General features: G+C 37.3%; 1 protein-coding gene across 1 annotated transcript in view; it reads right to left on the reverse strand.

Moving 5' to 3' along the window:
* Positions 1 to 22,860, reverse strand: part of snd1 (staphylococcal nuclease and tudor domain containing 1) — a 184,031-nt gene that overhangs the window by 157,597 nt on the left and 3,574 nt on the right. Inside the window, exons 3-10 of the mRNA XM_048157179.1 lie at positions 19,242 to 19,362; positions 18,980 to 19,061; positions 15,731 to 15,891; positions 12,652 to 12,743; positions 12,066 to 12,224; positions 9,261 to 9,367; positions 8,756 to 8,846; positions 856 to 960 (exon numbers count right to left, since the gene is read on the reverse strand). Of these exons, the coding sequence (XP_048013136.1) occupies positions 856 to 960; positions 8,756 to 8,846; positions 9,261 to 9,367; positions 12,066 to 12,224; positions 12,652 to 12,743; positions 15,731 to 15,891; positions 18,980 to 19,061; positions 19,242 to 19,362 (918 nt within the window). The remainder of the gene's footprint in view (positions 1 to 855; positions 961 to 8,755; positions 8,847 to 9,260; positions 9,368 to 12,065; positions 12,225 to 12,651; positions 12,744 to 15,730; positions 15,892 to 18,979; positions 19,062 to 19,241; positions 19,363 to 22,860) is intronic.

Genomic DNA, 22,860 nt, shown 5'->3' on the forward strand with positions numbered 1-22,860 from the left:
TTTCAAACATATTGCTACATCTATCAAAAGTACAAGAACACAAAACAAAAATGTGCATGCAACTGTAGTGCGCTGTTATTTAAAGTCCCCCCCTAATAATCTATATGTCTAATTTGATAATACAACACCGTAGCTCATTTTTTACCAACATGCTGAATCATCGTGTCTTATTACAGGAGGTCAGGGGTCAGGAAGAGGGTGGCTAATTGCAGCGAGATGTTCGCACTCCAATTTTAACCGCTTTTAGTTGAACATACAGCTTTCTGATACACACACACACTTAGCCTTGACAAAGCACCCATTACACGTCAACTCTCATTTACAACCTTAATGGGCGTGAGTAAGAACAGACAAGAACATTTCTGAGCGTTTGATAACTGCAAAAATGTGCGCACGCATATGCAGCCCCGCAAAATGATGCTTCTATATTAATTTGTTAACATCTAGCGAATCAAAAGTGAGCATTTGAGAATTGCATTGGATTGAGTGGACGCGCATGACATTAATAGATGAGGAAGAGAGATTCGGCGAGAGCGTGTGCTCATTATGGGAGTAGATCTATAGGGCTTTTGGCTGCAGTGCAGCACTGGTGTGTCAGAGCGAGTGGAGGGGAGGAGGGCTGGTGGGCTTCTGTCTCTCTAGCTCCCCCTGGTGTCCAGTAAAGACATTACTCTGAGATCTGAGAGTGAAAGATGTATGAAGGGAGGAGATTGGCGCTTTTAAGAAATGGAGGAGAGAGCGAAAACCATCACATCAGCACTTTGCAAACAGTGCAACAGACAGCCGGCACCCTGTGGATTCAGTAATGGCCTTAGTGACAGGGATATCCAAGGACAGACATGCATTAACTCGTACCTCGCCTTCTAGCCTTGGGGGCCTGATACTGGACAGGTGGATGGTCTTATACTCCCCAGAGTTCAGCTTCACCACGATGGCATCTGCGTTCACGACTTGCATGACCTGTACAGAAGAGGGCAAAAAGAAAATTAAATAATGCAGAGAAAGAGAAAGACAAAGGTCAAGTTAACAATGAAAATTCTGGTATAATTTACTCGCCTCAAGTTTGAGGTTACGATATTTTCAAAAACCACTGAGGTTTGATACTACTGATGTTCAACCTCCACCATTAATCTTATATAAGAATATTTTGTACAATATTTGATGTAGGGCTGCAACAACTAATCCATAAAATCGATAACAATCGATAATGAAAATCGGCGAATGTCTTTATCGATTAGTCTCGTCTTCCCACTGTGTGTGGAAAGCTTCCGCCAGTCGATTTCCATTCCTATGGACAAAATGAATCTAAAAAAAATGGTGGAGGAAACAGAGTGAACTGCTTCGGGAAAGGCACGTGATTCCAAGCTGCCCAAAACACACAAATTCTTTCTTTTAAGCTTCAAGGTAATGCATTAGTGTAATGTTTAACATGGCTTGCCCCATCAGGCGCTATAACGTGTGATATGTTTCCTCAGTGCAAAACTTTCATTTTACGGTTATATCCTTATCTGTAAGTGTTACAAATTCTCTGCATGAAGGCTCACCCTGACAGTCTGCGTTAAACTTCAAATAATTAAAATTCAGCGCAAAATATTCATTTTGCTGAAATATTTGTTGTTGGACGTTAAATTTAGGTTTAAAAGTTAACATTTAATTAAAGTATTTTATGAGACTGGTATCTGTAAAGGGATAAATGCATGTAATTGAATATAAATGCAAGACGTTTCTTATGTTTACAGAATAAAGAAAGAACAGTAACAGGTTACTGTGTCCAGAGTGAACGTGTGTGTTCCTGCAGAACATTCCTCTTATCTGTTAACACAGTTTGTGTTTTTCTTTTGTATCTTTATTATCATCTTCATTTTTAATGTAAGGATTTTAACTTTCTTTTTGCTTTATAGCTCTTTTGCATATAGCTTAGATATATTCACTATATATGTTTTTTACCTATATCATTCAGTTGGCATGTTTGTTTGAAGGACAGCATTAGGCAGGATGTGGAATATCGTGTTGTGTCAATAAAAGAAAAGAAAACTGATCTTTTATCAGATTATAAATAATAATCAAAGAAATAATCGGCCAACTAATTGTTAGTTGTAGCCCTAATTTGATGTTTTTGTCCATTTTGAAGCATGACAAACTGTTTTAGAGACAAAAAACTGAGAACTGCGATTTTGGAACCACAAGATGACGAGTAAAGCTGTGGTCACAAGCCTTTGAGCACACAAAGGCTGAATCCCAAATGGCACACTTCTATGCACCTTCGGTCTTGTGGACTTGCAATGGCTGCCGTGTGCGCGTGTCCGTTAAGTCCACAAGACCATAGGGTGTCCCATTCATCATTTTAGGTTTCAGAAGAGTGCTCGCTATGCGCCCTCGATGCGCACTTCAGCTGAGCCCGCAAGTCTGCGAGCTACACTTTACCTGGCAGTCAAAGCGGCATTACGTCACGAAACTACAGACTCAGAGGAAGGTTTAGGGTGCCATTTGGGACCCGGCCAAAGTTCCCACAGACACTACAACAGTTGTAATATGACGTCACACTCTGTTCGCTAGAACATTTTCTCTCACCAGTGTGCTCTGCTGTCAATTCAACATGCTCAATCGGCCGAAAAGACACAGATGGGGGTCTGACTAAAGCCAACGTTTTAGAACACACTACAAAAACTAGGCCGAAAGAAAGACACTCAATGACAGCCTGACATAGGCTGACCATTTGCTTGAGATGTAAACACCTTAACAGCAACTGCCAGTCAAAACTAAAAAAAAAAGACTTTGTAACATCTGCAGCAATTTAAGCACAGCATTTGTGATATTTACCACCTATTTTATACTCAAAACTGCCTGCAGTGATCAACGTTCCGATTTTAATTCATTTTTGTAAAATGTGCCTGTTTATTTGTCAAATGTTTGTCAGTCACCCTAATATTCAGAAGTGTTATCGAGAAGAGTGTGCGAGTAGGTGTAAAAAAGAACGAGAGGTGGCGGCCAAGCTCCGCTTGGAGGATGGGAGAGACTCACTTGTTGCCAGAGAAACGTTACTGTACCCCGCCACGAGCCTTCTGCGGTACAAAAGCAAACAGCTGCAAACAAAACACTTCTCCCACACTCTTTTCTGAAAAGAACAACCCTCCTCTCTCCGATTCTCTCATCCTACCACCATTACTTCATCATTTCACTCACATAAGACAATGAAAGCGAGCCGAAAGGGAACACAAAGGAGCTGAGAGAGAGAGAGGATGGGAATGGTCCATCATTTTGGAAGAGGATTAAATTGAACACTTAGAAGTGCGCTAGAGCATTTGTTTTGCAACAGATCTACAAAAAAAAAAAAAAAAAAAAAAAACTATAAATAAAATAGCAAAACTGAACATTTCTCCTACAATAAGGAAAAAGAAATGTTTTGAAGAAAAGATGAGTGATGCTTGACCACACAGAAGTTGGCTCCATTTCAAAGAAGGACACCACGATTAAATCAAAATAATAATAATATATCCCCCCATATTTTGTGATGTGAAGCGACGTGAAGAGACCCTTGAGGTAAAAATTGGCATGTGCCACCTCTGACATACAGGTTATGTGACAGAATCACGTTACATAACAGCTGAGAGGAATCATGCGTTACATGTGCAGGATGCATACGTTTGCGTACATGGATCGTCCGCACAAGACGACAAATGTCACAGAAGCTCTGATGTTTAGAATCACGTCTGACTATATCATATCCCATGTCATCTTATATGATCATCAACTGAAGTTATTTAATAGAGGAGTCAGTGATGTGGAAGATGACGGGGTAATGGATCATATATAATCAGACCTGAACAGGCAGAGGAATGCCTCAAAAACACATTATCTGTTCTGAGCAAATGAAGACAAAATTACAGTCTTCAAAGGGACATGAAGAGCAAAGAAGAATGATTACTGCACAGACTGACAGATCATTCGGCTTTGAACTGAATCTTCAGTGTGGAAATTAAACAGATCACTTGCAAAAGCATTCGGCTCGGCAGTGATACGACAGAGAATGTCACAGTCTATGTATGTGTGTGCCGCTTACGTGTCCCTAAACACACTCAATGCCAAATCAACAAGGTCACCGGAGCAAATTTGTGGTTTTATTTTTCTGTGTAGTAGTAGTTGAGCAGAATTGGGAACAGTAAGGAGAACATTTTGCTGTTTCATTAGCAGTCACACATGCAAGGCACTTCACCGCAAGCTGCCAACAGGGATCTACAGCCCAGATTCATGACTCACTCTGGTACTGCAGCCCACTGAACGCCACAGGGAGCCACTGCCACCTACAGATCATCACTAGAACAACTACATAAGGATACTGGTAAACATTTATACATTTGGTACAAATGTTTGTTTGTTTTTTAAATGTATACCTTGATATTGATTTCACAGTGCCTGTTTGTACTGCATTATGCCTATACTGCTCATTTATTTAACATCTTCAGCATCAAACCATCAAAAAAATTGGTACCTTTGATACATGACATAGTACTGAATAATTATCATATTAAAATAGTGTTTAAAAGTTTGGAGACTGTAAGATATTTCTATTTTGATAGAATTCTCTTATGTTGATCAAGGCAGTAAAAACAATAACATTGTGAAATGTTTCTATTTAAATACTTTTTTTTTTTTTTATGTGAAAAAGCTGAATTTATCTAAAGTCCCTTTAAGACAAGTCATTTCACTCGGCGGCCATCTTTGAAACGCCTCTCGGGCATCCTGGGCATCATGCAGCTCATATCTCTTTAAATGGGGAAACATCAAATTCTCCAAAACTCGCCAACCTTACGATTAAATTTCATATTTGAAATCACCAATGAAATCTAACAACAACCGGCTCATAAATGTAGTTTCTAAACGCTCGAATCATGACAAAAAAAAAATTTTTCAGGCTGGATCAAGCTAATGCGCATGCGCAGACCTAAATGCGCGTCTCTTCGGAGGCGCGCATCTGACTGTTTCTATAGAAACCGGTGATTCTAGCGGCCGCTGAAGTGACGCGATGACTTTACCAGTCGGCGATTGGCTCTTATTTAGAAGGCGGGACTTATTCCGCCATATTGCGCGTTACACTTTCTCCCATTCAAAACAATACGAGTGACACGTCTTGTGTTATTCTATGGTCTTTGATTTATCATTACTCCAGCCTTCAGTGTCACATGATCCTTTAGAAATCATTTTAATATGATGATTTGCTGCTGAAGAAAAACTTATTATCAATGTCAAAAACAGTTCTGCTGGTTAATGTATTTTGATGAATAAAAGTATTGCTTTCTTTAAAAAAAAAAATGTGTGTGTGTATATATTTATTTATTTTACACACCATACTTTTACACTGGATTTCTAGGTAAGATTATCATGGTAATACTGTGCAACATGTTAAAAAAAATATTATTTGAAAATATATCACAGTAATAAATTCTAATTTTTGTAAAAACTACTTATGGTTCAAGTTGACAGTTTCCAATTATATTAAAATAAACTTTATTTTAAAGTTTAAAATCAATTTTAACAAGTTTTGTCACACTCGCACAAAGCAGCCTTGGATAAAGTGTAACAATTCTTCTAAAAGCAAAATATAATTAAAATATTATTATTGTTTATTAGTATTATTATACTATAAAATCATCTGAAGTACAGGAAATTACAACAGCTAGTCCTGTATGTCAGGACACAGAAACAGCTTACAAATACTTGCCATTCTGCCTTTGTCAGTAGCTTTTTCTGTTGAGTCTCTCTCTCTCTCTCTCTCTCACACACACGCAAACACAAACACAAACACACACTCGCACACAATTTCAAAGTATATCTTCTTTCTCTCCCGGCTCAGAGAGATCTGAGGCAAGCTAAAGCTCATATAAATGTTTTATTCTTCACTTCTGGTATTTTCTGACTCAGGCAAAAACACACTTTTGTGTCTGCGGATTTTGAAACTAATTCTGTAAGCAGATTGCAGAGCAACACCTTTACATAACCAAAGGCCAAGCATGAATATTTTAAAGGTCTTGAAGTTCAGTGAAACAACCTTACTTTAAGGAGAATGAAGAAACTTTCTGCAAAAGCACAGTTGCTGACTTAGGAGAGAGCACACAGTGTCAACATATCAATTAAGTCTACGTGGCAGCGGTTTAAACTAAGTTAACAAACCTGTGGTAATATCAGTTACTGCAAAAGGTAACCTTACACATTCTTCTTTGATGTTAAAGTCAGCATGAGATGGCATTCACAGCCCATTTTACCAGCATAATGTGATACATTTACAAATTAAACAGAACATTCGAGAGAAAAAAAAAGAGGAAAGGGTATGATTTTATCCATTGGGAATTGATTAGAGTGTAAGATGTGAGCATATTTTCTTTAAAAATGTAGCCTAAAACGATACTATTTGGAATTTATTAACACTATTTTTGCCACCTGCATGACACAAAGCAAAGTCATTTCAGAATCAGAGTAAAAAAAGATTTTTAAAAAAAAAATCTTACCGACCCTAAACTTTTGAACGGTAGTGTATTAAGAAAAGCATGTCAATTTCAATTTCATGTTCAATTTAGGGTCTCTTTCAAGCTCAACGTTTTTTTTTAACAGTCTAAACTTGAGAAAAGCAAATAACCCTTGAAGTTATCATTATCCCTTATTCTTTCCTCACGCATTCTATGTCAGGGACACGAAAGCAGATATTCAGCGGTAATTTAGCAGGGGAGCGCTGAAGACTGCAGCTGAACAGAACCGCTGAGACGGCCCAAGGCTGACTTTACAGCGTATGCAAAATGAAATGAAACACCTGAGACCTGAAAGGCCTGCCTCGCTGACAGACACAATAGAGAACAAGGCGTCAGGGAGACGAGTATGTCAACCGCACTCAGCACTTTAAGAGACTGTGGTGCTCAAATATTCTTCAGAAGCCCCGTTATAAAGGAGTCTGAAAAAGAGACGGAGTGCAGACGGTCATTTGTTATCATATTGGGACTCAGCTGGTGAAATGTCAAGCTTTGCTGGTGTGGAAGCGTCGACCTAGACTCTGCCGACTTCATGTTATTTTTAGATGTTCTAAGTGAAACAAGTCTACGTCTAGAAATCAAGAGTCTGGCTGGACGGCCCGAGGGCTGATTTTAGATCAACAGGTTCCCAGTGACCTTCAGCGAGAAACATCAGAAGCACTTTTGAAGAGTTCAGACCTACAACACCATCTATACAAGAAATTAATGTAACATTCAGATCAGATTTCACATTTGTTCAGATTTCTCACAGCTCGTTCTGTAGGTCAATGGCAAGAACAGGTAAAGAACAGATCAAGTGTAGGTTAAAACATATGCCAAGTTCTTAGAACTGTACTCTTTGTATTAATTAATGTCAGTTTCATATGGTTCCAATTTCTTGACTCAAAAATGTCATGCATAGCCATCAAGTAAAAAGTAATATAATTTTATTCCTTTTCTAATAACCTGAATACATGTGAATGTACATATGTTATTTGCAAAAAGATTTAAAATTTGAAAGTTAAAAAAAGTTAAAAGTTTGAAAAATTATGAATTATTAATAAATAAACATCATGCACATCAAATTGAATTTTTTACAACTAGAACTAACCTTGCTTTGTCAAAAAAAACACTTCAAATAATCTGATATTTTAAGGACTTGTCGACCTTGACAGTCAGGAGGGTCTGCTGGGTTCCTTTCATCATTTCTGTATGTTTTTTTTTTTCAATTTGTTTTTTCAATTATTCATAATATTTTAATGTTGCAATGTAACAAAGTAGCAACAGATAACTTTGTCTTAAACTTGTGGCTTACATCCACGTGTAACGGATGTATCGAAAAAGAACAAACATAGGGCTTTTAATTAGATTGTCTTCATTTTAATTGATTATTTTGATTTCATGCATTTTAAAACTATTAAATGTGGACCAAAAAAAAAAAAAAAAAAAAAAAAAAAAAAAAAGAGCATTGTGTCATTGGTCCTTGTATCATGATTCTGTGGTTTGTCACTATTAAAAGGACCTGTTTTTCGTGGTTTTTTGAAGCTTTGATTGTGTTTATAGTGTGCAACATAACATGTGTTCATGTTTCACGTGTAAAAAAACACTATATTTTTCACATAATTTACTTATCTATATACTGCTGTTTCCACTGTCATAAAAACAGGCTGATGACTTCCTTGTTCTATGAAGTCCCTCCTTCAGAAATACGTAACGAGTTCTGATTGTGCCAGCGGTTCCTGTGTTGTGATTCGACAGCTCTGAGCGCACCGTGCCCGGAAAAGTCACGCCTCTTACCATAACGTGGAGATGCACGCGCTCAGTGTTATTGTAAACATGTCTTTAATTTTACCCTATCAATTTGAGCCGGAATCAGACCCGGTGATTGGACTGCGGGATGAAAATAACAGCGTTTCGACGACATGGCGACAAACACACTCTACAAACGCAACTCTTGTGTATTCCTGTGGGCGGAGGTTAGTCAAAAAACTGTTTTAGTGACGTCATTAAAGAAGGAAGTAGAGGGATGTAGTCCAAACTGGCCGTTCGATGTAGGCGACTTCTGTTAAATAAAATATCTCGCTTGGCATTGAACTTTGAGCTTTAAAATTTTACAGATTTTATTTATACTCTAACAACAACATTACACACTAACTAAAGTTTGAAACATGGGATCACGAAGAACGGGACCTTTAAGGTTGCACAGATTGAAACCAAAATACTTTCAAACCAAAAACCAAGTGAGAACAAAAAAGTACCTTTGCTACAAACTGTCTGTCCTTCTGGTCCAGATTGGCTGTGGGAGCAACATAGTCCTTCCAGATTCTCACTTTACGCTCTTTCGCTGATCTGCAGGGTTTTAGAGAGAGAGAGAGAGAGAGAGAGAACAAGAGAGAACGAGAGAGAGAAAGAGAGAGAGATAAGGCAATTCACCAAAATCAAGCACGGCATAAAGGACATCCGTATGCACACCTAATTGGAATTAAAGACACAACCTTGTGTACTCCTATCATATTTCATTGTGATTGTGTCTAACGCTTCAGTAAGCTAGCAGGTGGGCATCAGGGCAGGTGTTCTTGAACGGCTGTGTGATAAGTTGCCACATTTACTAAACTATTCTGCTGAAACATGAAGTAAAAGAAGCCTGAGACAGTCTAAAGCATTTAACAAGCTGCTCTGTCTGATACAGCAGACGAAATGTCAGGGTTATTTGAAATATATAGCAAACTAGGGCAGACAACTGGCCGACTGAGAAGCACTGACCGTTCTGCTGCTCTGAGTTTCTCAGCACCCTGGGTGTACACAGCCATGGACCAGTCCACGCAACGTGCAAAGCCTTCCTTCAACAGCAACTCTGTGATGTTCCCATTCTGTAATGACCACACACAAACATTTCAAATTAGCAAAGAACCATCAGAAACCGATGGGGGGGGGGGGGGACTACAGACTGACAGTGTGAAGCTTGTGTACTATTTACTGATGTTATGAGTTTAATGTGCACCATACTGCTCATGAGCAGAACATCCTCACACATTGTGTGAAATATACCACAGATTTTCGAACACTATAATTAAGAACTGACATGAAGATGCTTTATACCTAAGGACCTGATGTGTTGCATTAAATTTATGAACAGTTCTTAGCACTGAAGGCCCTGTACAACAAATGTGTGTATAATATTTATAAGTCCCACGTTGACGCAAAACATAACTGATTGCAGCCTTAGTGTTTACTGTATTATTCATTCTAGGGATGCCAAAAACACCGGTATTTCAGTTAATTTCTGAAAGTTTACTTGAATGCCTTATAATGTTGTTAGATATCTCATGCATCGTTTACTTTTTTGCATTTTTGATCTATATTTATTTTGTTCTACTGCTTGTAATGTAATGTTTTTAAAGTTCGAACTGACTTGTCTTGAATAATTGCTTAAAAACTTGAACCAATGTTTACTTAGTATTTACTTAATTTAATTAGTGTTACTTATGCTGTTGTATATCAAAACTGGTATGCATCCTTTTCCTTAAAAGGCACAATATGTAAGATTTTCAGATTAATATATCTAAAAAACCACTAGAACAATGTTATATGTTTTGTTATATATTTACTTGTGTACTTACATTTTCTCAAATGTTCCCAAGAAATGTTTAAATCCAGAGAAATAGGCAATTTTAACCAAGACACAGACCGCGTTCGTGCGTCACCTATCAATGACATCATAACCGCGTTACCCTCATTTTCCGGTTTTATTTTGTAGAAAGCATGAAAACGGCAAAGACGCTTTAAAGGGTTAGTTCACCCAAAAATGAAAATTCTGTCATTTATCACTTACCCTCATGCCGTTCCACACCTGTAAGACCTTCGTTAATCTTCAAAACAAATTAAGATATTTTAGTTGAAATCCAATGTCTCTGTGAGGCCTCCATAGCCAGCAATGACATTTTCTCTCTCAAGATCCATAAAGGTACTAAAAACATATTTAAATCGGTTCATGTGACTACAGTGGTTCAATATTAATATTATAAAGCAACGAGAATATTTTTGGAGCGCCAAAAAAACAAAATAACGACTTATTTAGTGATGGCCGATTTCAAAACACTGCTTCATGAAGCATCGGAGCACAGATGAATCAGTGTGTCGAATCATGATTCAGATCGCGTGTCAAACTGCCAAAGGCTGAAATCACGTGACTTTGGCGCTCCGAACAGCAGATTCGACACACTGATTCATCTGTGCTCCGACGCTTCCTGAAGCAGTGTTTTGAAATCGGCCATCACTAAATAAATCGTTATTTAGTGTTTTTTTTGTGCTCCAAAAATATTCTCGTCGCTTTATAATATTAATATTGAACCACTGTACTCACATGAACCAATTTTAATATGTTTTTAGTACCTTTATGGATCTTGAGAGAGGAAATGTCATTGCTCCCTATATGAAGGCCTCACGGAGCCATCGGATTTCAACTAAAATATCTTAATTTGTGTTCTGAAGATTAACGAAGGTCTTACGGGTGTGGAACGGCATGAGGGTAAGTGATAAATTACAGAATTTTCATTTTTGGGTGAACTAACCCTTTAATATATTATGTGTTTTATTAGACAGGTGAGAAATTGTTTGGATGGATACATTCATTGACAGAAAACTAATAATGTTATATAGCTCAACACAGTTAGTCTTAATGTTTAAATCTCATTTTCTTGATTTATAGCGAGTACCATGTTATACCATGCATAATATCAATCTAGCTTACTGCAGTGCGCAACAAATGTCTCATAGTAGCTGTCAAACGAATGCAGAGTAGCACTATAACAACTTTCAAAACACAAATGTATCTAGTTGTTTGATAAAACAGCATTGCTTTACTCCACATACGCTTGACCGGAAGAAGCGGAAGCACCGACTGTCGCATAATAAAAGTTCAGCTGCTCTCGAGACCTGTTGTGCTTGTCTCTCATTTAGCACTTGCGCCAGCAGCCTCATTTCTGCTTGCAGAGCACTCGGTCCTGCTTTGCTTCATACAGTAACATTAATAATCTCATCCTGCCCGAGTCCTGTCCCGATTCATTTCCACTGACTGTAGACGTAAAGACAACAACTCCCATGATTCCGCGAAATCAAGGCGTCACCAAGCTACACCTTTGTTTTGAGTAAGTGACCTTTAGTGCTGAAAATTTACATATTGTGCCTTTAATTACTTAGTTTTGACAGTCACTGTCATTGAGGTTTGTGTGTGGCATGTTAAAAACCGTATGCTGGTTTATAACCTTAAAATATTGATTTTGATGATGCATTTATATCAGTATTGTCCTGAAAGCAAAAAGCAACAGACAAACTGAAGGCTAAACTATCATGTACTCACAAAGCAAACCCCCCAAAAAAAGAAAAAAAAAAGAAAAATATAATTTTCTGAAATCTGATCTGCACTAAGGTGTCCATCTCACACACTTTAAAATTTTGGAACTAGCATAAATATGAACAGCCAAAAAGCTCAATGTGTCTATGCTCGGGTGCAACCACAGTTACTATAGATCAATCAGAAAGCTGGTTTGGGATGACGTGGCTTCATACCGGATGCAGGATGGTACCCAGAATAACCTGGTTGGGGCAAGACTCCAAAATGATCTGCACATCTCTCTGAAGAAGTCGTGACTCCGTGAAGAACTTTGCCTCTGCTGCGAAGGGCTCGGGGGTCTCGCTGCCATCTGCTTCCCTTTTAAACGTAGGGCACTGGAGACACAGATTTTTCATATGCATTACAGAAAAGATACATTGTCTGAAATCTACTGGAAAAACTAAAAAACAAACCCCGGAAAACAATGTACAATCATACTTTACAAAGAAGGCAAACCCTTTCTTGAAAAGCCACCGAGAGGAAACTTTCATTCTACCACTAACACACTTAATTTAGCACAGCTATGGAGTTCATTTCTTCATGATTAGTGAGATTAAGCAGAAAGATGGTCTACTGAATTCATGGAACAGGTCTGGTCAAAGAAAACCTAGAGGGAATCTCTTAGGGCTACGGCTACCCATCAAGAGATACATAGAGAAGAACTAATGAGAAAGCCTGAGAAATATTGGCCTCAGGGGTTCTGCCTAAAGAAATTGGTTCTCTCTTATTCATAGCATTACATATAGAAGGATTGAAGCTCACCTTGACTCCAGACAGCATGACTGTCACCAGATAGTAGTCGGGCAGAAGTAGCGCTCGAACCATGCAGCCATCACGCACATGTTCAATAATGGCTGTGTGTGTATGAGAAAAACGTAGAAAAAGAGTTAAGGACAAAACTTTAAATGTCCATTGTAATCTCGTTTCTGCTGCTGTTTTACACAAAATGAAAACTACAGTACAGTTCCTAAGGGGTCAGTAAGAGTCTCTTATGCTCACCAAGGCTGCATTTATTTGATCAGAAATGCAGTAAAAACAGTAATATTGGGATATATTACTTTTTAATTGAAAATAATTTCTCACATAATATGCATGACATGATTTTCACAATAACTGTCACATGTCCCTCCAGAAATATTCTAATATTGAAAATATTTGACATTGAAAACAATATTTTACATTTTTTGCAGACACTGAGGTACACTTATTCAGGATTTTTTGAGTTCAACAACTTTTTTTGTAAAATTTGTAACATTTTAAATGTCTTTTGATCAATTTAATGCATCCTTGCTGAATAAAAGTAGGCTATACATTTGAAGAAAAAAAAAAAAAAAAAAAAAAACTATTCTAATTTCTAATAGTTAGAGCAAAGACATTTCAGCATGTTAATGATTTGATTGTTGATTCTAACTTCGTTTTTCCAATTCAAATCGTCAGCCCACTTCACAGAAAGTTCATGTTGCGTCACGGCATGTGGGAAGCTGACTGTATGTAAACAGGCCTCTCTAGATTTGCATGGTCTCTAGAAGAGAACAACAAATTGGCATGTTTAAAACTCACTTGGCATTACTGCACAGCGAGGGGCATGAAATAATTCACTAAGAAGGTGGATCACAGCCACGCTGGAACAGGTCATTGGGCCAAGTGTGTTTAAATTCAATATTACGAACAATGTCGCAACTTTGACTTCTGATTAGCATCTAATAAGCTTGTTAACGGCGAGGGGAAATGGTGAACATTTCTATAGCATTTAATGACTCAGTTGTTCATTTGCAAGCGAGATGGCTAGCCCTCTAATGGAGGTTAACTCTCAGTGTTAGTATTCAGTTTAAATAGGAGAAATGAGCTGTGTGCAGAGCTATGAAGAGAGAAAAAAAAAAAAATTTGGGCATCTGGCAGAAGAGTGTGACACTCCAGAAAGCATTGTTAGAGTGTTTAATCTTACCTTTTGTCTGAAAATGCTGAACTGTATGACAATTCTACCCATGTCTTTAGGATGCGTGTTGGGAAAGTTACTTTTAAAAGTAAAGCATTACAAAATTGTGTTACTCCCTAAAAAATTAACTAATTGCGTTAGCGACTTTTAATTAAAAGTTTACTTTTGAGTTACTTTTTCCTCACCTGAGCTGGGCTTGCTTGTTTGTTTTATAACAACAGCAAAAAAAAGTTTTATTTTTGGCCCTTTCATACCAAAAGTGAAATGAATAAGCCTCAGGAAATGCAAATACACCCCTGTAGAGGGCGCAGCTCAAACAATCCTTTCAGCTGTGCTGTAATTCTGGATTGCAGAAGAATAAGATGCTGCAGAAGAGTTCAACACTCTTCAGCAATAAAAACTAAAAAAAATTAAGCACAAACGTAATGTTCATTTTGCCTATTCATATGGTTGAACTGGATGAATTGAAAACAATAATTACTTATTTTAAAAAAGTAATTCTGATATTTGGTTGTAAATTTAAAAGTAATGCGTTACTTGTTACTTGAAAAAAGTAATCTTATTACGAACACTGTAAAAACTTTTGATTTTAATGGTAAAAGACTATAAAAATGCTACAGTGAAAAACTGTTAAATGGTTAACAGAAAGTTTCCGTACTATAAACGGTGAATAACTGTAATAGATCTAATGGTACATTTAATGTAATTTTACAGTAAAATACCATTAAATTTACCTTTTTTGGAAGTGAAAAAGAACAAGTCATTGAATAATTTACAGTAAAAAAAAAAAAAAAAAAAAAAAAAAAAAAAAAAGGTAAATTGACTTTTCCAGAATTCCTTGTGTGACATTTCACATTTGATATATTTTTGTTGAAATAACTGTTTTAGTTTTTTTTCTAATCAGTTATGTACATTAAGATTAACATTAACATCTAATGTTGTTAAATTAATGTTTATTGCATTTTTTAAACGTCATGTGTGTTAGCATGATGGTGTTTAGTGGTTGTGTGAATGACACTGTGCACCTTCTATATATTAGTATTGTCTTTCTCAGCTGATGGAAAAGGTGCTAAGACCAAATCATAAACGGTCCTAATCTACCCAAAGACACTGAACACCATTGAGGCAATAGCGATAGAGCCTTAGGTGCTGAACCTTTTCTTCATAAATGCAATACATTTTGATTTATAGATTTGAATCTATGATGAGACGCCAAAAAAAAAATCTTTAACAAATAAATAAATATTGTCTGATTACCTGTGACAAAGGTTTCACACTTACAAATGATTGAATAGATAAAAAAAATAATATAATATAATATAATATAATATACATATACATATACATATACATATATATATATATATATATATATATATATATATATATATATATATATATATATAAAACATAAGCATATTTGGTGTGCCGTCCAAGGGGATGGAGGGCTCCGAGCTTGGAATTTAGCCCAAACCCAAAGTTCTCCCCATATCCCCAGCCGAGAGTGAGGGACAGGGTGGCGGAGGGATGCAGAAAACTGTCGAAGTATAGGCGAGTCGGCTCTTGTCTGTGTATATATATTCGCTCACAGATACGCATTTTAAGCAGAACGCCTAGCGTTTTCAACTGCCGTTTACTGTAAATGTAACTTTTTTTTCTCATTTTTACAGTGTAACTTACGTTAATTGTAATGCTTGTAATTAGTTTTAATACATAATTTTATAATTATGTCAATGTACAGCCTTGCTTCACTCATTAAAATCAGTTGGGGGTTTTATTAGTAAACCTGCATTTATGAATATGAAATCAGAACCTGATCTTGAACACTAGTGATGTTTGCCCCAGCATTTATGTGCACTGGCTGGCCTTCAAAAGCACAAGATGTGATCTACAAATCAAGCTTACCATTGACTGGTTTTTGGTGAAGGGAGTCCACAAAGTTGCGAGGGTTTTCGATGGTATACTTCAAATCTCGAATGGTGTGTGAGCCTCCACCCTCAGACCACAAACCCTTTTTAGAAGATTTGGCTTGGTCCTCCAAATCACACAGTCTTGCCTGATCAGGACTGAAACACACAGAAGCCACACAAAGTCCAGTAAATATCAAATTACAGACCACAGAGTTTGCCACAAGAGTCGAGAACTAAAACTAAGACAAGATCATTTTAGTCGGCCTTTCTTTCCTCTCCGACTTCAATGCTCTGAGCAACAGATGTAGAGGTCTTTCACAGAGAGCAGCCCCTTTCTGAGGCCTTGATAAGCTCTTCAAATGAGTTTGTTCATTATCAAAAGCCAGCACATGTTTCAATTAATTCCTCTGTTGTTCTAAAAGCCATCATTATCTTTAAGGGGAATTAAACAGTCTGACCATGGCCGTTTTTTTAATAAGGCTCTATCAGTTTAAGTAGTTCTGGCTTTAATAATGAAAAGACTTAAAGAAGTGAGACATACAGACAGACAGAACGAGAGATGGATGAATCAGAATCTATGATGAAAACTGGGGGTTTTTTTAGGTGGTGAAAAATGTGGGTGGTCAAAGTCGATTAATTAAGAGACTCTGTCAATGATGTATCAGCTCCCGCTTTAATGTCTTGGCTCGGACAACAAACAAATTATGAAATTAAATGATGAATTATGATGAATTTTGATGGCAAGATGACAGAGATTGAATTTTATAACATTACAATGGCAATTTAATTTTCAATGCATTCATGTCTTACTGAAACTAGATGAAAAGACAAGATTCAAAGTGCCTTTTATATATATCAGATCTACTGAAGAACACGCTTGCTGAATTTTTAATAGGCGTTTCTTTGTAGTGAGATTATTTTAATGCATGTGAACTTTGAATTTAGTTCGTGTGTCATAACATCCAGCTCCGATTAGTAGCGTAATCTTATTTGCGCCTGCATTGTCAATGGACGGTCGCCAAATTTGACAAGAAAATTAAACTAACTTAGTTGAACTTGACAAAAATCATCCATATTTCAAATGGTTTATTTAGCCTTACACAACCCTACCATGTGTAATTTTCCTTTTTAATGTGCAACATTATGTAAGCGAGGCGATTGCCAGCATTGCCGGTGTCATCACTGTGCAGATAAATATAGATATGCATGCTGCTCAAGTTATTGACTGAGGAATAATAGTAATACAATTGGAAGTTTATTTTTAATGTTATTATTGTGGCATATCTATTATGATTAATCTCCAATCTTGTCTACAATATAATGCTATCCAGGATATGACGTTTAAGATGATCAAAAAAAAAACTGGGCTGGAAATTTTTTTTAACAACTTCAATTTGTTCTAATGCTTAATGATTGTTTCAGAAACTAAAGTAAGTGTATGAAAGCAATGTGAACAGTTTTTGATTTGTACAGTCTCCTGCACTTGCAATTATTTTATGGGACGTATGGTAACACCTTAGCATGGGGAACAAATCTTACTTTTATCTAGTTGGTTATTAGCTATTGGCTGTTTAATAGTACTTATAAAGCACATATTAATGTGTTATCCTGCATGACCATATTATACATCCATTAATCCTACCCCATACCTAAACTTAAACGCTACAACTACCTTACTAACTATTAAAAAGTAGTAAATTAAGAGTTTATTGGGGCAAAAGTCGTAGTTAATAGTGAATGTGTTCCCCATACCAAAATGTTACCGGATGTATAAACTGTTCTAATTCGAATGCTCTTTACTGTGATATGTTGTTTGTATTCTATTCTTGCATTTCTTTAATAAAAAAGGGTGGTCAGACTCTGAAGTATTGCGCATAAACACATTAGGCTTTGACGCTCCCGTTTAAATCATGAGATATGTGCCGGAATATCAACACCATTTTTCTTTGTTTCATCATACAAACATAGTGCTTGAAAACAAAATTCTGAATGTCTTTTAAATATCTAAAAGGCACAAACCTGGCAAATTTTGCAAATAACTGATTTGTTCTTCATCTAATAAGTCATCCCAGTTCCTTTCAAACTCTATTTAGTTTCCAGGCAGACTAATAGAAATCTGTACACACCAACTCAGTGTCGGGCAATTTCATTGGACCTTATGGAAGCATTTCAATTTTTATGTGCAATATGCATCAAATGTAGTTACTACTCAGACTGCGGGTAGCCCATGGGAGACTAGGATACTGCAACCACGACTAATGGGCACAAACACAAAGCTCACAAGTTTCAAACCAGACATCTGGGTCCGTCGTCCTGCTTTTTCTGTTATGCCAAAAGATGATCCACAGGACAGATGTTAATACCCGACTCTTATTTAAAAACTCACTCATGTAGTAACAGGCAAGGCTGGCAGAGCAAATGTCAAAGAAAAGTCGCCTTCTGCCTACTAAATGACAAGCCTAAAGCTCCAATTATCTAAGCCTTCATAAATTTTAACTATGAGAAATAAGAGGCTGCCAAATCTCAGCAGCCATCTTGAGCCGTCTTTGTCTTGTAAAGTTTTATTTTCTTTCATCTTTTCAAAAGAGAAAGTAAAAGCATGTCAGAGGGAGAGGAGTGGGCATCCTTCCCAGCTCAGCTGTGCCTAATTGAGAGCTGGTGGGCAGAGCGCGGCCCAGGTTTAAACACGACTCCTTTGGAGATTATGATAGCCGATCCACTGGGCTGTGATGGGCCACAGCAGGCCTGGCTAATGAGAAGGCTGTTCAGGGGCTGTGGAGAGACCAGCGGGGCTAACACCACAGTCTCCTGCGGGGAAAATGAGGCTAAAGCAAACCGATTCCACTGGCAATTGTTCAGGGCCATTTCACAGAGTGGCCCGCATACGCATCATTAAGTCCCAAAAGCATAGGACAATATTACATCGCTGCTAGCCAGAGGGAAAAGGGCAGAAAGACGAGACGTGTAAAGAGCAGATGTGACCAGAAGAGGGAGCGAGAGCTCAAATGGAGAAATATCAAAAGCAATAACATTTGATAAATCCAGACAGTGTCTAATGTAACTTCATTAAAGGCAAACACTGCCCCCTGCAGGACAAATAAAGTGTTTTTACAATAAAACCACTGTGACAACACAAATGATCTCAGCCAAAGGGGAAAACATAACCAGCATTGTGAATGCTTTGACAATAGGTGCAAGAAACACGCTGACACCAGTTGGAAATGAAAGTACGCAGGTTTCTTACTTGTTTCCTCTGATGCCTTCTCTGCGAACTGTGGCAAGACCCTCCGCCACCAGAGACTCTGCGATATTTTCTCCTGATGTGTCTTTGGAGAGATCAAACCCAGAATAGACATGTTACTATAACAGCACTACAGTCAACACATCAGGGCAATTCAAGTATACCAAAACGCTATCGTAATTTGGTAAACCATGACCCGGAATGCATTTCAGATCAGCACTGTTGCAGTGAGATTCTCTTTATTGTGAACAAGCACATCACTCACCTTTTCCCAAGTACACCATGCCATATTCTCTGCCTTGAGGGGTTTTATTTTCCACGGTGAAGCAGACTTCTTTGCCGATTACTTTTTTGCGCATAAACTCTCGTGCCTGGAAAGCCCACGGCTGCAAAGAACACACACATACAAAGCTATTTACAGCCATTCAGCACTGGAGGATGTGCATTAGCAACTAAAGAGACGCTATTCACTCTAGCGGAAATGAAAATGTTTTAACAAAAATGTATAAAACACCTGAGGTAAAAAAAATGTGTTATAATGAGGTGTAGAATTAAAGGATTAGAAATATAATGGACTTGTTACAATGTGTCATGCACCACAGTGATTTAATGCACGGCGTGAAGAGGAACGTACAGACTTAATTGGCTTATAAATGCATTAAAATACATTGGATGGAAATACTAAGTCACAAACACAAATGTTTTTTAAAAAGGGCAAGAAAAAAAAGAAAAGAAAAAAAAAAAAAGTCAAACATACACTTGTCTGATGCGCGTTGTTAGTATGACAATCAATTTTGTTTAAAGCCGCTGTCCATAACTTTTTTGTGTTCAAAATTTACAAAAATTATATAATGAGAATGTACAACATGAATCCATTTTCCAAACCGTGATTTTGTCTTACCCTCAATCATTGTGGTATAAGTATAATAAGTGTTTATATTCTGACTATTTCAGACCGGACTGGTAGGATCCGCCGAAGAGTATCACAGTAACTGCGTGACTCGCCATAGGCATACACAGAGAAAAGTAGTTCCGGCTACAAATATCTTTCGCAAGACACGTGCAGTTCTGTTTATTAACCGCTAGAGGGCCAAAATCGTGGACTGCAGCTTTAAAAGTCTGGAGTCGGCATTCATTTGCTCAAAAATACAGTAAAAACAGTAATATTGTGAAATATTACATTTTAATATAACTTTTCTATTTGAATGCATGTTAAAATGTAATTTATTCTTGTGATTGCAAAGCTGAATTTTCAGCATCATTACTCCAGTCTTCAGTGTCACATGATCCTTCAGAAATCATTCTAATATGCTGATTTGGAAACATTATCATCAATTTTGAAAAAAATTCCCTACTTTTCCAGACTCAAATTTCCAAAACCCAAACCTGTCTGTAGATTTTCAGACCATATTTAACATAAATGATTCATTCATACAGCATTATTTTCAGCTTTATATTTGGTATATAATAGTCATGTGTAAATATTTTTATTTTCTCAGGGGGTTTTTTCAGTGATTTTCTCAAAGTGACAACATACAGAGCCCCTAAAATTGCACTTTTGCATGCACATGAGAAACTTTTTTGTCCCCTCGAGAAACTATTCACATTTTCTTTGTGCGTCACTGCCATCTTACTATGAAGAAAACAAGAGCATTAATGCACATGAATTGATAGAGATCTATTTACTCAAAATTTGGCTTTCCTTAGGGTAGCACCTCTAATATCAAGGCCTAATGTCCAATTTAATGCATCCTTTGTGGTGGCGGAGAAACAATGACACGAAAATGTGCTGATACAACAATACAGCTGTGTGGATTGTCCTATTTGCCAAGTTCAAGGGTCTATAAAAAAAGACTGGTACTGTAAATAAATGCTCAAAATTTGGCTTTCGTTAGGGCAGTATGTCATATTTCAAGGCCTTAGGTCTGCTTTAACATCCTCTGTGGTGGCCAAGAAACCACACAACAAAATGGGCTGATGGCACAATAGGTGGCTGAGGGTGCATTGTCCTTTAAAAAGTGCATCTTAAATTCATTCAGTCATGTTTGACCATCACTAATCAGTTGCCATGAAAACATAATTTATTTTCATTAAAGGGTTAGTTCACCCAAAAATGATAATTCTGTCATTAATGACTCACCCTCATGTCGTTCCAAACCCGTAAGACCTCCGTTCATCTTCAGAACACAGTTTAAGATATTTTAGATTTAGTCCGAGAGCTTTCTGTCCCTCCATTGAAAATGTATGTACGGTGTACTGTTCATGTCCAGAAAGGTAATAAAAACATCAAAGTAGTCCATGTGACATCAGTAGGTTAGTTAGAAGTTTTTGAAGCATCTAAAATACATTTTGGTCCAAAAATAACAAAAACTACGACTTTATTCAGCATTGTATTCTCTTCCGGGTCTGTTGTCAATCCGCGTTCACGACTCCGCTTCTTCTTTCCTGTTTTACGCAGGTTGGCACCCGGCTTATTGGTGCATTACCGCCCCCTTCTGCTCCGGAGTGTGGTTCACGACTCCACAATGACGTTGCTGATGTAAGACGCTGCTGACGTGTTATCTAGTGCGCCCGAGCTTCATTTACAGTCTGACGGAGACGCACGCTGTATTCAAGCTATTCTACATTGTTTGTATTTTGGTATTGCTATATTTTTTAAAATGGTGCGTAAGTGTGCATGTCACGGATGTCCTAATCGCCAAAAACAACCACGGCGACGTAAAAGTGCATTACCAACGCTGACAGATGAAAGGATTCAATGGAATCAATTCAATGGAAAGGATTCTGGAAGAGAAGACAATGCTGAATAAAGTCGTAGTTTTTGTTATTTTTGAACCAAAATGTATTTTCGCTGCTTCAAAAACTTCTAACTAACCCACTGATGTCACATGGACTACTTTGATGTTTTTATTACCTTTCTGGACATGGACAGTCTACCGTACATACATTTTCAATGGAGGGACAGAAAGCTCTCTGACTAAATCTAAAATATCTTAAACTGTGTTCAGAAGATGAACGGAGGTCTCACAGGTTTGGAACGACATGAGGGTGAGTCATTAATGACAATTTTCATTTTTGGGTGAACTAACCCTTTAAATTCTTAATTTTCTATTATAGAAAACTAAATAAGGCCAATAGTCTGGAAATGCAAATATTTTTCCATGTTCTGCTGTCTTTTTTCCATACTTTTTTCCGTACTTTTCCAGACCTAGAAATTATTTAAATCAAATTCCAAACTACATAGGAACCCTGTTTGATGAATAAAACAGTTTAAAAGAACAGCCTTTCTTTAAAATAGAAATCATTTGTAACAAATGTCTTTAGTGTCACCTTTGGTCAATATCATGCATCCTTGCTGAAAAAAAAAATTATTATTATTGACCCCAAACTTTTGAACGGTAGTGAAACATTTACTAAATCAAGGGTCTTCAACTGCATTACAATCAAATCAGAGGTGTTTGATGATTTAGTCAGAATCCACACACCGCTCAAGACACCAGAGTTTTGTTCAGTGCTGAGTTCTGCATGTTAGTGAATCCTCTCATTATAACAAAGTGTAGATATGGTGTAAGAGATTCATTGTGCAGCACAGTCAGCTTTGTGAGATTGCATTGAACTGAGATGAGTGACAGCTTTTTAGTGACTATAAAGGGAGCGGTTGTTGCATGCTTCCGAGTCTATATATAACCCATTGAGTAAAAGTTTGGCTTTTCATGCTGCTAAGAGGAACAATTGCTAATTAACATGCTGCAAAATTTCAGAAGTGACATCTACATATAAATGCGGGATTCACTCTCGAAATTGCAATGATTGACAGTGATAACCAAAGCACGGGACAAAAACATGGCATGTTAAAATAGATAACAGCGGAACCAACAATACTG

Source organism: Megalobrama amblycephala, linkage group LG14 (assembly GCF_018812025.1).
Source record: "Megalobrama amblycephala isolate DHTTF-2021 linkage group LG14, ASM1881202v1, whole genome shotgun sequence".
Lineage (NCBI taxonomy): Eukaryota > Metazoa > Chordata > Actinopteri > Cypriniformes > Xenocyprididae > Megalobrama > Megalobrama amblycephala.